Source organism: Mauremys reevesii, linkage group 4 (genome assembly GCF_016161935.1).
Source record: "Mauremys reevesii isolate NIE-2019 linkage group 4, ASM1616193v1, whole genome shotgun sequence".
In the NCBI taxonomy this organism is placed as follows: domain Eukaryota; kingdom Metazoa; phylum Chordata; order Testudines; family Geoemydidae; genus Mauremys; species Mauremys reevesii.
The window spans coordinates 134,789,710-134,803,372 of NC_052626.1; the positions used below are offsets into that span (position 1 = coordinate 134,789,710).

At 39.8% G+C, this 13,663-nt stretch overlaps 1 protein-coding gene across 1 annotated transcript in view; it reads left to right on the plus strand.

Annotated features, from left to right (window-relative positions):
- The window catches only part of LOC120404018 (complement factor H-like), a 48,209-nt gene that overhangs the window by 31,123 nt on the left and 3,423 nt on the right, over positions 1-13,663 (plus strand). The window contains exons 12-19 of the mRNA XM_039536031.1: positions 437-625; positions 1,468-1,567; positions 3,547-3,629; positions 6,900-7,094; positions 8,345-8,413; positions 11,157-11,204; positions 12,615-12,662; positions 13,107-13,161. Coding sequence (XP_039391965.1) covers positions 437-625; positions 1,468-1,567; positions 3,547-3,629; positions 6,900-7,094; positions 8,345-8,413; positions 11,157-11,204; positions 12,615-12,662; positions 13,107-13,161 — 787 coding nt within the window. The remainder of the gene's footprint in view (positions 1-436; positions 626-1,467; positions 1,568-3,546; positions 3,630-6,899; positions 7,095-8,344; positions 8,414-11,156; positions 11,205-12,614; positions 12,663-13,106; positions 13,162-13,663) is intronic.

Here is a 13,663-nt window from a genome sequence, read left to right on the forward strand (position 1 = left end):
GAAGGGAAATCTCTCCTTGTCTTTCTTCATGATGCATTCTACTCAAACCTTCTTTCTCTTGACTGCTTCCTTTATATTCTTCTTCTGTATTGTGTGCCATCCACTGTGCTTGGAACAGTCCCCAGTAACTTTGCCCAAGGGGCTTCCTCTCTTCCTTAAATAAATTAAATTCCCCTCTCCACACAGACGCACTGTCTGACATGTCTCAGGCACAATGATCATATTCCGTTCTGTAACTGTACAGCTGACGCCACCAGCTCATAAACTTTTTGGCTGGGTACCTGTTACCTGTTTGGCACCCTTCACTCATGCGCACTGAGTGTTGTGTGTGCTTTACATATACGCAGAAAGCTAAAAATACAGATTTTATTTTTACCTGCTTTTTAGAGCTAAATATTTCAGTCCTTGTTTTTTGTTTTGTTTGTTATATTGCTAGGCAGCTGTCTTGCCCCGCCAAGGTTAAAGTCTGCTGAATTAAGCAATGAGGATTCGAGGAAGAATTACTACCCTGTTGGGACCAATGTGAGTTATGTCTGTCGCCCAGGGTATGAGAGAACTGAACTGAGTCCTGTCATTACTTGTCTTGAAAATTTAACATGGGCGGAAGCCCCTGAGTTTTGTCTAGGTGAGTATTTTTTTGTTACTTTTCTGTCTCCATTGATCTACTTGCCATCTTTGGGCAGTTAGGACTGTCTTATGTTAAGCAGCTAGTTCTCATTTCAGCCCTGGCTTCTGTGACTTGTAGTTTGAAATGTTTTTGTTTTTGTCAGTTGATTGTAAATTTAAATTGAACTTTAAATAGAAGTAAAAAGTGAAATGGGTACCACTGAGCACTAGACAGTTAGTACTTCCCATAGTTAAACTTTTCATTGTGTTTGTGGCATTTTCCATTCCTTGTTCTGTAATGGGAGTAGAATATCACAGATAATGCAGTAAAGTTAACACCATGCTGTGGTAAATGTCCATTTTAAAATGGTAAACATTGTATCCCGGAAACCTGTGTGTGAAGTAGACTGAAAGGTTGCCGACCCCTGTAATAGGCCATATGTTTTTCTGTGTAAAAAACTTTTTGTGCATCAGGGCTGAGATGTTTACCAGTATAATCAGAAGTCTTCCTTGCATCTTTCTTTGTGGCTGCCTGAACATGTCATGTCATGTCTGTATGTGGAGGTGCTGAATTTCTGATAGTGTGTTCTTTATGGTAAGAAGTTTCTTCTACAGGAGGAGAGTATCACAAGTAATCTGTTGTCAGAGGCAGTGGGAATCTCTGCCGTTGAAGTTGATAAGGTGATATGATTAGACATTTAATGTGAATAGAATATCCACAGTTAAATGAAATAGGATTAAAAAAAGACATGATACTGAACTAGCCAGATCATTGGTCTGACATTGCCCTATTCTCTTCTAAATATGTTGGGGATTTTTCCAACATCATAACATGCTAATATCAATCATGTTCTTTACTAGGAAAATCTTGTGGTGTTCCAAAAAGCCCAGAACATGGCAGACTTGTTGATGCAACAAATAACCGGTTTGGTGCAAAAGTAAACATACTTTGTGATGATGGGTGAGTGTTGGACAACTGATGCTAATTAATTCACAGACCCTATCTTGGTGTATAACCTTTGGTGACGACTGGAAAATTAAGACTAGAAAGTGTGGTCTAACTTTCAAAACTTATTCTGAACCGGTGCTACAGTTGTGCAGGCCTGGCCTGAGGTACCTGCTTAAAAAGTAGAACCTTCAAACTAAGTTAGCCAAGTGTAGTTCGTGATCCCTGCCTCCTCTTGAAAGATTAAGTTGAGAGGAACAGCTATGGTGTGGAAAATATTGGGTAATTTGCTCAGTTAATGTTGTTCTATGTATGGGGTTGTGGGAAGTAAGACGTGGCTGAACATGACAGTGATTTAACAGCTGATGACTCTGTCAAGGCCCATTTGGTTACTAGGAGCCATCATGGAATGTTGGTTCAATTTCCAGCAATTGGGTGAGGCCCTTTTGGAAGGGAGAATTGAGATGTGCTGGCTAGAAGTGGGTTTTTCTGGGACTTTGCAGGAGGTGGTAGGAGAGGATTCTCAAGATGTCAGAGACTAATTCTTGGGAGATTATAGGAGTCCAGGCTATTGAGAAGGAGTAGTTGAGACTGTGGTCGAAGGACAAGGGACCTAAAGCTTTCTTCTCTAAAATCTGAGTTCTCATCTATTAAAAAAACAAACATTCCCTGTGCTTGAGAGGGCACCTCTAGTTGAACAGTAAATGAGTTCATGGGTTTACTTGTAATTAATTAAGTAAGAGTTTTGTTAAACAAGTCTGGAGTGGAACTATGGTGATTGGTTATTCCTGCTGTGGCCTTCAAAGAGAATCTACTATATTTATCAGCTCCTGGGAACTGGGTCCTTGGACTATGGGAGCAGAGTGACAGGTGACACAGTATAAAATTTCCATGTGCAAAGTTTGGTGGTAGCAGCAGTTATCCAAGTCCAGGGTGTGGGAAACCTGGCATTGTGACAGAGTATCATGAGTTTTACTTCAGTTTGTTCAAGTAGTTATTTAAAGAAGCTACTGTGGTATATGGTGAGTTGTAGCATCATTAGATTGTGGGAGAACTTTCTGGACTTGAAACAGTTGAACAGATTGTCTTTTACTGGCACAAAATACATGATACAAGCATGAGTATCATGGTAAAAATTAATGTGGTTTTGTTAGATTCTCTGTGATGGGATCAGAGTTCTCTTCAAACCCCACAGACTGAGAGACAGAGAAAACGTAGTGAAAACCAAGTGACTTCATTGTCAATATTTAATACTTCTTCCTGGCCAGGAATAAGCTAGACGTCTAACTAAATGGCGTTGGTGATGGAGCGCTGTTGACTGTGGTAGAATACCAGATGTAAAATAGGAGGAGTGGTGGAATTTGGCAGTCTGAACCAAGGACTCCCACCTCCATTTATATGGTGAAGGTATAGCATGCTAATGGCCCACCTCTTCAACACTGTACTACAGATTGTCTCACCTCCTAGTTCCATTCTCCTACTCACAAGTCCAAACCCCTTTGACCCATGTGAAAACTTTTTGAGAAGATGAACAGTCTAAAAACTGCTAGTTCACTTGACATGCTTCAAATTCAGGAACTGGTTTAAGGACTTCTTCCACCTGCTGGAGATGCAAGAAATAAGAAGCACTAAAATGATACCGAGAGGGGAGAGGCCTATTTGTTTCACTTGTAAAAAGTTTAACAAAGATATCACCCAGAAATTCCAAGCTTCTGGTTAGTATAGACTTTAAGGTGAAAATTTGCTCCTGTAAACTTGGTCTTTGCGATCTTATAAGCACCGATTTGCTTGTTCTAAATTGGCTTTAATAACTCAAGATTGCTACTCAGCATTGCTTGGTTACAGTGATCATGCTGGTTCTTCTAGAGCAGGAATCACCCTACTCAGTAGTTAATGCCTTCTTTTACTGGCAGAAAGAACCCACTTTCCAAATTTCTGGACTATTACAGGAGCACGTGGAGAAGTAAAACTTTTTTTTTCTTTCTTTTCTTTAGATACCGAGTAAAGGGGAGAACTTTCATCCAGTGTTTGCTTAAAGGAGATCAAGTTGAATGGAGTGAACTTCCAACTTGTGAATGTAAGACAATCACCATGGTTTTAAGAAGAGCTCATGACTGGATGATGCTTTCATCTGTCTTTCATTTTATTTAATTTGGATTATAAGAGAGTCTTGTAGAAATTGCTGGGAGTGCAAGACAGGCTGAAAATGTCTGAGGATCCATCATGGTGCTGATGCCTTTTGTAGAATTAACACTTCAAACACAACCCCATAGGTCCCCTCCTTCCCTTCAAATAGTTCTCCTGGCACCGTCTTCTGTACAGAATTTAGCTGGTCTAATGTCACCTAATCGTCACTGTGTGCAGAATACTGGGGTGGTGAGGTTTGGTTAGTTTCTCATTCTTCATTAAGTAATCTCTTCATCCTTTGAAGTCTGTCATCCTACTATTTTTTTAATTTAGTGTAGTTCCTCCTTGTTTTGTTCTTCTCTTTTCCTGTCCAAAAAACCTGGACTCCACACTCCTAATCTGAGAACATAAGAACATAAGAAAGGCCGTACCGGGTCAGACCAAAGGTCCATCTAGCCCAGAATCTGTCTACCGACAGTGGCCAATGCCAGGTGCCCCTGAGGGAGTGAATCTAACAGGCAATGATCAAGTGATCTCTCTCCTGCCATCCATCTCCATCCTCTGACGAACAGAGGCTAGGGACACCATTCTTACCCATCCTGGCTAATAGCCATTTATGGACTTAGCCACCATGAATTTATCCAGTCCCCTTTTAAACATTGTTATAGTCCTAGCCTTCACAACCCCCTCAGGTAAGGAGTTCCACAAGTTGACTGTGCACTGCGTGAAGAAGAACTTCCTTTTATTTGTTTTAAACCTGCTGCCTATTAATTTCATTTGGTGACCCCTAGTTCTTGTATTATGGGAATAAGTAAATAACTTTTCCTTATCCACTTTCTCAACATCACTCATGATTTTTATACCTCTATCATGTCCCCCCTTAGTCTTCTCTTTTCCAAACTGAAGAGTCCTAGCCTCTTTAATCTTTCCTCATATGGGACCCTCTCTAAACCCCTAATCATTTTAGTTGCTCTTTTCTGAACCTTTTCTAGTGCTAGAATATCTTTTTTGAGGTGAGGAGACCACATCTGTACACAGTATTCAAGGTGTGGGCGTACCATGGATTTATATAAGGGCAATAATATATTCTCAGTCTTATTCTCTATCCCCTTTTTAATGATTCCTAACATCCTGTTTGCTTTTTTGACCGCCTCTGCACACTGAGTGGACATCTTCAGAGAACTATCCAGGATAACTCCAAGATCTTTTTCCTGACTCGTTGTAGCTAAATTAGCCCCCATCATGTTGTATGTATAGTTGGGGTTATTTTTTCCAATGTGCATTACTTTACATTTATCCACATTAAATTTCATTTGCCATTTTGTTGCCCAATCACTTAGTTTTGTGAGATCTTTTTGAAGTTCTTCACAATCTGCTTTGGACTTAACTATCTTGAGCAGTTTAGTATCATCTGCAAACTTTGCCACCTCACTGTTTACCCCTTTCTCCAGATCATTTATGAATAAATTGAATAGGATTGGTCCCAGGACTGACCCTTGGGGAACACCACTAGTTACCCCTCTCCATTCTGAGAATTTACCATTAATTCCTACCCTTTGTTCCCTGTCCTTTAACCAGTTCTCAATCCATGAAAGGACCTTTCCTTTTATCCCATGACAGCTTAATTTACGTAAGAGTCTTTGGTGAGGGACCTTGTCAAAGGCTTTCTGGAAATCTAAGTACACTATGTCCACCGGATCCCCCTTGTCCACATGTTTGTTGACCCCTTCAAAGAACTCTCTAATAGATTAGTAAGACACGATTTCCCTTTACAGAAACCATGTTGACTATTGCTCAAGAGTTTGTTTTTCTATGTGTCTGACAATTTTATTCTTTACTATTGTTTCAACTAATTTGCCCGGTACCGACGTTAGACTTACCGGTCTGTAATTGCCGGGATCACCCCTAGAGCCCTTTTTAAATATTGGCGTTACATTAGCTAACTTCCAGTCATCGGGTACCGAAGCCGATTTAAAGGACAGGTTACAAACCTTAGTTAATAGTTCTGCAACTTCACATTTGAGTTCTTTCAGAACTCTTGGGTGAACGCCATCTGGTCCCGGTGACTTGTTAATGTTGAGTTTATCAATTAATTCCAAAACCTCCTCTAGTGACACTTCAATCTGTGACAGTTCCTCAGATTTGTCACCTACAAAAGCCAGCTCAGGTTTGGGAATCTCCCTAACATCCTCAGCCGTGAAGACTGAAGCAAAGAATCCATTTAGTTTCTCCGCAATGACTTTATCGTCTTTAAGCGCTCCTTTTGAATTTTGATCATCAAGGGGCCCCACTGGTTGTTTAGCAGGCTTCCTGCTTCTGATGTACTTAAAAAACATTTTGTTATTACCTTTGGAGTTTTTGGCTAGCCGTTCTTCAAACTCCTCTTTGGCTTTTCTTATTACACTCTTGCACTTAAGTTGGCAGTGTTTGTGCTCCTTTCTATTTGCCTCACTAGGCAAATAGTGAGGCTATTTGGTGCTGAAACTCAATATTAAAACCTCTTCCCAGTTTATTTGCTTTAACTGTTTTTGTCCTTTTGGACACTACCTGAGAATCTAACTATTGCCATCTGGTCTAGAACCAGATGGAGCTAGAAGAAATGTCCTAATTTAAGATTTCTGCTTCTGGAACTTTTAGGAGCACAACTTTGTCCTTCAAGGATATCAGTCAAGGAGCCCCAGCTCCTTCTATCTGTTAGAGGGGGGGTTATGTTCTATTAAGGCTGTCTCCTGGGGTTTGTTTCAGAGGGTCAAAATCTGCTAAAAGAAAGGAGTTGGCTTGGAGAAAAGCTTGAAAGCAGAGAGCCCTCAGACTCTGAGGGAGGTAATGCCTCGCATTATGTTACAATACAGTGCTAATTACATTTTCAAAAAAAAAAAAATTGGAGATATACCAATCTCCTAGAACCGGAAGGGACCTTGAAAGGTCATTGAGTCCAGCCCCCTGCCTTCACTAGCAGGACCAATTTTTGCCCCAGATCCCTAAGTGGCCTCCTCAAGGATTGAACTCACAACCCTGGGTTTAGCAGGCCACTGCTCAAACCACTGAGCTATCCCTCCTCCCTTAAAAAAAAAAAAAAAAAGCTATTTTTTTTTTCAAATAGCTAAATGTTTTTTCCCTTTTAGGGGAGATCATGGACAAAGGGTTTACTTAATATTTTCAATTCACCTCTAACTGAAATGTGCATTAATATTCATGATGCCATTCTCTCTTTCTTCAGTGATTACTTGTTCTCCTCCTCCTAATATTACCAATGGGATGCACAATGGCAACAATGGGGAAATCTTTGTCTATAACTCATCAGTAACTTACAAATGTGGTGATAATTTCTCACTAACTGGAGAGGCCTCCATTCAGTGTACAACTAAAGATAACATCAATGGAGTCTGGAATGGGTCTGCCCCTGAATGCAAAGGTGACTGTCTATTTTTATCTTCTTGTTCTTCTTCTTGTACTTTCTCCCACCAGATAAAACAATAATTTGATTGCTAGGCAAACCCATAAACAGGAGGAAATTCAGTTAAACATTAAACATTAATCATTTAAATATATAACTTGTGGGAAACCTAGTTACTGTTAGAAACTTAATCCTAAAGAATGTTGACAATTCACATAAACCCAAGGAGGAAGAGCTAAGATTGCATAGGTAACCTTAATTGAATCATTTTCTAACTTTTGAGTTCTCACTTTGCAACTTAATAACTTTTTTCTACTGTGGGTTTTATGTAACTTCTGAGCTTTTTATTAAAAAAAAAATCTACAGGTAAATGTAATACACTGTCCTCTGACACCATGTGTCATCAGGGTTTCACTCTTGAACCTACAGCACTGCAGCATATCACATAAGCTAATGAACAAATTTTAATAGGTGGCAGCAGGAGTAAACTGTTATCTGAATACCAACCACTCGAGGAGGATGCACAACACACTCAAACAACGGGTTTTATATGAACGAGTAGCCTTATTTTACGAGATCTGGGTTCTCTTCTTTGCTCATGTAACTTTGATTCAGGGAGGAGGCCTTGTTCAGTGATAACTTAGGGTTTCAAGGGCACAGGATTATTAACATCGGTCAGTGGAAATAATGAGTTAAACTCTTTGTCTTCTGGTTCCCAACACAGTGCACCCACTCCTAGGCCAAAGGGTATTTTGATGCGAGAGAGAATGAGGCATAGTGCTGAGTTGCTCATGGCAAGAACTTGCAGAGAATTCTCAGTGAGAACAGCATGTTCAGGGACTTTAGAAGTCACTCTAGCAAGTTCTGATGAGTAAGTCTAAAGGGAAATGACACACTGTCAAAACCTAACTCATGGTGATAGGAAGAGGCACCACCCTGATCCTTTCACATCCCTGCTGCAAACCATGGAAGTGTTAGAGCTCTTTAAAAAGAAAAAGAGAACTTTTGTAAAGGAAAGTGGTAGACAGCTCAATGTAGAGGTTGCTATGGGCTAGAATATATGAATGGGATCCCAGCTGCAGGGTGGGCCAACTGATAGTACCTGGCATCTCGCTATGACAACATGTAAGTGGGATAAGCGTGTCTTGTTGCTAAAGATGCAGATTCCTAAACATTAGTTTGGCAAGCTCCTGACTCTGAGTGGCCAGCTGGTGATGGGAGACTGATGTAATGTTCACAGCTGCTTTTTCCTCTTCTTTTTGCCTTAGTCATAATTACCACGGACAAACCCACAACTGTCCCTCCCAAAGGAACAGAAGTAACTGGCACTTCCTCAGGTAAATTGGAAGAACTTGGATTTGCTAAAAGTCTAGAATTTTGGGTTCTAATTTCCTTTTGAATAAAAATGTACAGTGTGAAAGTCATTTTAATGTCTATAATTCTGCTATTCACAGATGCAAATGTGATGATGCTCACTTAGTACTTGCCTAAAAACTTGACAGAGCTTGTTTGTTCATTTGCACATTCATCCCGGCACTGATTGTCTTTTTTTCCCTGATAGCGTACTACCTTTCTTGGTTTGTGAGTATTTGTATGTTTACTCAGATAGGCATGTCAGAAGAAGAGTTTAGCAACTGACAGCGTAGGTAGTGTGATGCAGACCTGCCCGCAAATAAATGGGTCCAGAATCCTAAAAGCTCTCCACCTGCACTAATAAGAGAGGAAAGAACAGTCTAAAGAAGAAATTCACTTCACCCCAGTGAATGTACGGCTTAAAACTATGTTCTGTCACTAGCTGTTGGCAGGTTTGGATGCTGGCAACCTAAATGAAATGAGTCATAAGTGTCCAGGCAAAAATTGGTCACTTCGTAGAGATGATTCTTTAAAGACTGAAAGAAATTGCATTGGAAACAGACTAAGGATATTTAAAGTAACCACTAATGGACACTGTTGCCTATCAAAGGAGTATATTAGTGCAGATGTCACGATTTTTACCCCCCAACAAAGTATAAACATGTATTTTAGCGTGCTTGTTTTAGGTAGGTTCCGTGTGACTCAGGAATAGAGCTTTTGTTCTCTGGTTTTAGTTCAGTGGCAGAGAGAATAGGTGCTGCTCGGCTTTGGGTTATTTGGATTAATTCGATGGCATGTCTTTGTTTTCAGTGTATTTACATGTCTGGCAAGAGTCATACCCATAATTACAGAAGCAGATATAAACCAACAGAGCAAACTGCTAAAAATGATTTGGGGGGGGGGGACTTCTTAAATATTGGCAGGTTTGCATCTGGGAAGCTTAAAGCAAAGCTGTGTGACCCATGTTTCACTGCCGGGGGCAAACTGCCGTTGGGATTTCAAGCTCTTTGATGCTTTTAGTCTTCCATGACCTCTTTATGGCTGAATTTTAGGGCTTCTAATCCGTCCTCTTTCTCTCAGTTTATGCCATTCATAAACCAGTGTCCTTCCTTGGCATTGTTGACTCAGTCTTCTCCTGGATTTCCTACTTCGTTGTTCCTGCACCATTTCTTTTAGTGGATCCTTCTCCCCTTTCCACTTTTCAAAGGATTCTCACAGTGCTCTGACCTTGGCCCATTCCTCTGATTCCTCTCAAAAGGAGAGTGATGTGGCCAATACCGTGGATAAGGAATATTATTGTCCGGGCTGATTGATGGCACCTCTAATGAGCGTGATGGGGGCAGGGACCTTCTTTTTGTTGTGTGGTTCTACAGCGCTTAGCACAGTGGGGCCCTGAGTCATGACTTGAGACCTCACGTGCTATTGCGACACAACTAATAACAATACTGGCTGCAGTAGGAGATGGCATGTGAAAATCTTCTATTGCTCTATGGCCTCCAAGCACTGATCATTTCAGTGGCACAAACTCTATTTCTTAGGTGTAGCTTTTCCTGGGACAAAGACTGTTAGTCTCCAAATCCCTATGGTTATCACAAGGATGAGCATTCAGGAGTAGATAATTTACAGCTGAGAGAATTAGCTCTTGGAATGATGATAGGGCAGTGGTTCCCAGACTGGGGTTCGCAAAACGTTACATGGGGTTCTCGGGTAAAAAAAATCCCTAATGGCAAACAGAGCTGTGCCTAGGGACCCGGTCAGCACGGGGCCAGCGGCCCAGAGCCCTTGGACTTCCAAGAGCTAAGCAGATCAAAGCAATCATAATCTATCACATTGAGGAGATTTAAACTTCAAGACTCCTTATAAGAAATGGAAAAGGAGGTGAGTATTTTTTGCTGTTTTTAAAATTAAATAGGCAGCTAGTATTTTTTTAAATTATTATGAAGAACAAGTTTAAGCTTTGTTGTAACATGCGTTGTTTGCCTGGACTGCTCAAGACCTGAATACTTGTGTAGGAGGAACTCTTTGAGTTGGCTTCTTAAATACCTTCATGCTGTTTTACATCTGACATTCCTTGATTAAACATAGGAGCCTTGTCTTATAACAGACTTGTTCAAAGTGATACAAGGTACGAAAGTGAGATCTTGCCGTTTTCATAATGTAATAAAAATACTGTAATGATTAATAATTAATAAATAGTGTGTAATCATCATAAAAACAAATTGTATATTTCCAAGATCACTGCTTTTATACTCAGGTAAAGGAGAAAATCCCTGGAAATATTCACTTTTAGGAGAGGGTTTGTGAGACTTGACATTTTAGTGAAAGAGGTTCACAGGTTGTTAAAGTTTGGGAACCACTGCAATAGGGGCAATGCACCTAATGTGTGTGGATCTTCTGCTTTGTGCAGACTTGACGGTATACCCAACAGAGAAATATTAGAGAAAATCAAGTGGGTAAAACACTGGGAGGGGGTTGACTTCAGCAGTTATTCAACCTGACAGTGCTTTCACTGGCATGCTTGGGGGCTTTACTTCAAAGGTCTTGCGGAGAGAATATGAGCAGTTGTGGATTTGATTCTTTCAAATTCAGTATGTTTTGGCAATATAAATCTGCTTGTGGGAGTTGATGTCTTTACATGCCTGGAATCGCTGCCAGCTTTTTTAGTATTTAAAATAGTTGTGTGGAGAGCACCTCAAGTATTTAAATAAAACTTTCTTTTCTCTACAGGTTCTGCGCTGAACATAGCTGGCAACTCTACTGCACTTGAAGGTGGAGGTGAGGTACTGAGAGGAGAGAAAAAAACACTTGAGCTGTTAGACTGGGTAGCGCAACGCGTGTGGTGAGCAGGGAAGCCTGGCTGTAGGGAGCTTCAGAACTGGCGCTGACCACATACTTTCAGTTGTTTTTCAAATCTATCACACTAAAGAACCCCTGAATGTTGCTGATCCATGTGGCAGAATTATGTGCATGAGATTGGAATCACATGGAATTTCTGCCAAAAGCAAACTAAAGTCCTGGCTTCTAGTCAGTAATTTAGGGGGACCACAGCTACAAACTTGTTTCTAACTCAACTGGATTTCTTTTTGTGGTGGTGGTTCTACCTCCTTTTTCCCCAACGAACAGTTTCCTGCCTGGTTTTTAAAATGTTTTTCACTGGGCTTTATTTAAAGCACAAAAACAACAAAACTTTAATGACCAAACTGCATATTTCTGCCAACACTATGAAACCTACAGTAATGATGAGCAATATGGGCATAAATGAATATGTACACTCCATTTTTCATATTAAAATTATTAACATTAAAGGCTATAGATTTATTTTCTGAGAGTAAATAGGGTTCAAAATTTCCAGGAGCCATTGAAAGGCCACTTCACAGTATCAATGAAGGTCAGGAGTGCTATTTTAATCTTTTGTATGTTTCCCTTAAAATGTTAGTCTGAGCATTCCTTTAACAGGAGTCTGATTTCTAAATGCAAAACGCGTTGACATCAGTGATTGCACTTCTATGCAATCTGTGACAAGGAATTAATTACCCATTCAGTATCTTCCAGAGCCAGTGGTTAGACGATAAATGATCTTATTCTAGTAAGAACAGCAAAAGTCTGTCCCTTGAAACCATCTGTTTGGGTAATTAGAAACACAGATTACAGCACTCTTTATATCTGTGATACCAGATAACATAACACTAACCTATGATATGCTAGGGCAAAAATTGTGGTACCTGGTCTAGACAAGCTGAGTATAATGATTCTGGCCTTTCTAGGCATTTTGGCAAACGTACGATTGGCCAGTGCAGGCTTGGTAAATGAGAGCCTAGAAGCATGTGCAAGAAAACCCTTAACATCCAGTGGTTCATATTATAGAAAACCTTTAAACCCAGATTGGGTCCTCCATTTAAACAGTAGTTTTCCTGTTGGTACTACAAGGTACAAATGTGTACAATCCTTTGAAAAGCTGCTTTGCTTCATTACGAGGCTCTCTAGGGGTGAGATCATGGTTTCCAAAAGCTAATGATTATCCATTTTAGAATGTGACGTTTATGTGACTACGTTAATTGTTCCTTAAAATGTGATATAATCTAGGGTACTAAGTGTAGCTTCATCTACATGGATTGTGGATAAATTCCTGTAGGTTGACATGAATTTGGTTTCATATTTTAGCTCACATTTTTTGTTTCTCTTTAGGGGTTGGCATACTCATTGACATAGGCATTGGCACCAGTATTGGTATCGGTAAGTAACTTAAAACTGAAAAAAATCATTCAGTGCACTAAAGTTATGACAGCCTTGACTCCAGATCTTAAAACTATCTTAATATTGCCCTTTCTCCATCTCATAATGTTTTCCCCCTACTTAATTACTAAATACCCTGGGATTTAGGGTATTTATTAATTAATTCTTGAACTTGTCTGCCATTTCTAACGTGCTGTGGTGCCATGTAAAAGCACTGCCATTCTCTGGAGAGAAGCCTGTATTCCTGCTCTTAGCTGTTTTCGCTTCACAATATTTGTCTGAGTTAGGCAGTCTGCTGTGATTCTATCTGAAATGTGTCTGCACAATATTGGGGAACAAAAGGGGAGCGAAGAATCTCATTTCTATATCCCTAGGGAAATCAAAATGTTATGTTTTATTTAACTTTGTTACTAAATTGTTCTTTGTTTTTGTTTTTTTTTAAAGTCGTTCTTGGTGCAGTTGCTGCAATTATACCACTGGCAGTTTTGAAGAAAAATAGGTAAGCAAGCCCAAGATATAAGTATTTCCTTCTTTTGAGATTTACTCGGTTGTTTAGATGACTGAGACTTTTCTTGTATGTAGCTGATGTCAGAAAAAATACCGTGTATGCAGCACTAAAGGGATGGCATTTAGTCATTAAATGAAGATGGTGTTTAGAATTACTTCTCTAAAATTTATCACAAGCAAAAATGTAGAAGTTTTTTATAAAGCAACTTAAAAGGACTGCTTTCTCCACTGACCCTGTTACTTCACCTAATGCTTGTTGGATACGCCCAGGAAAATCTATTCTGTATTAAAGAACACTAGTATTAAAAAGGCTGCTTGCCTTTGTCCTATGTTTGTTAATAGATAACTGTTTGTCTATTGCATTTGCTGGAACAAGCATTTTGTCGTTATATAGAAATCAGTAATGTATTGAGAAAATCAGTCTGTTGAATAGTAAGTGTTTAGAACAGAACTATTTCAATTGCTTTATACACTTACAGCTTAATTCATTTACT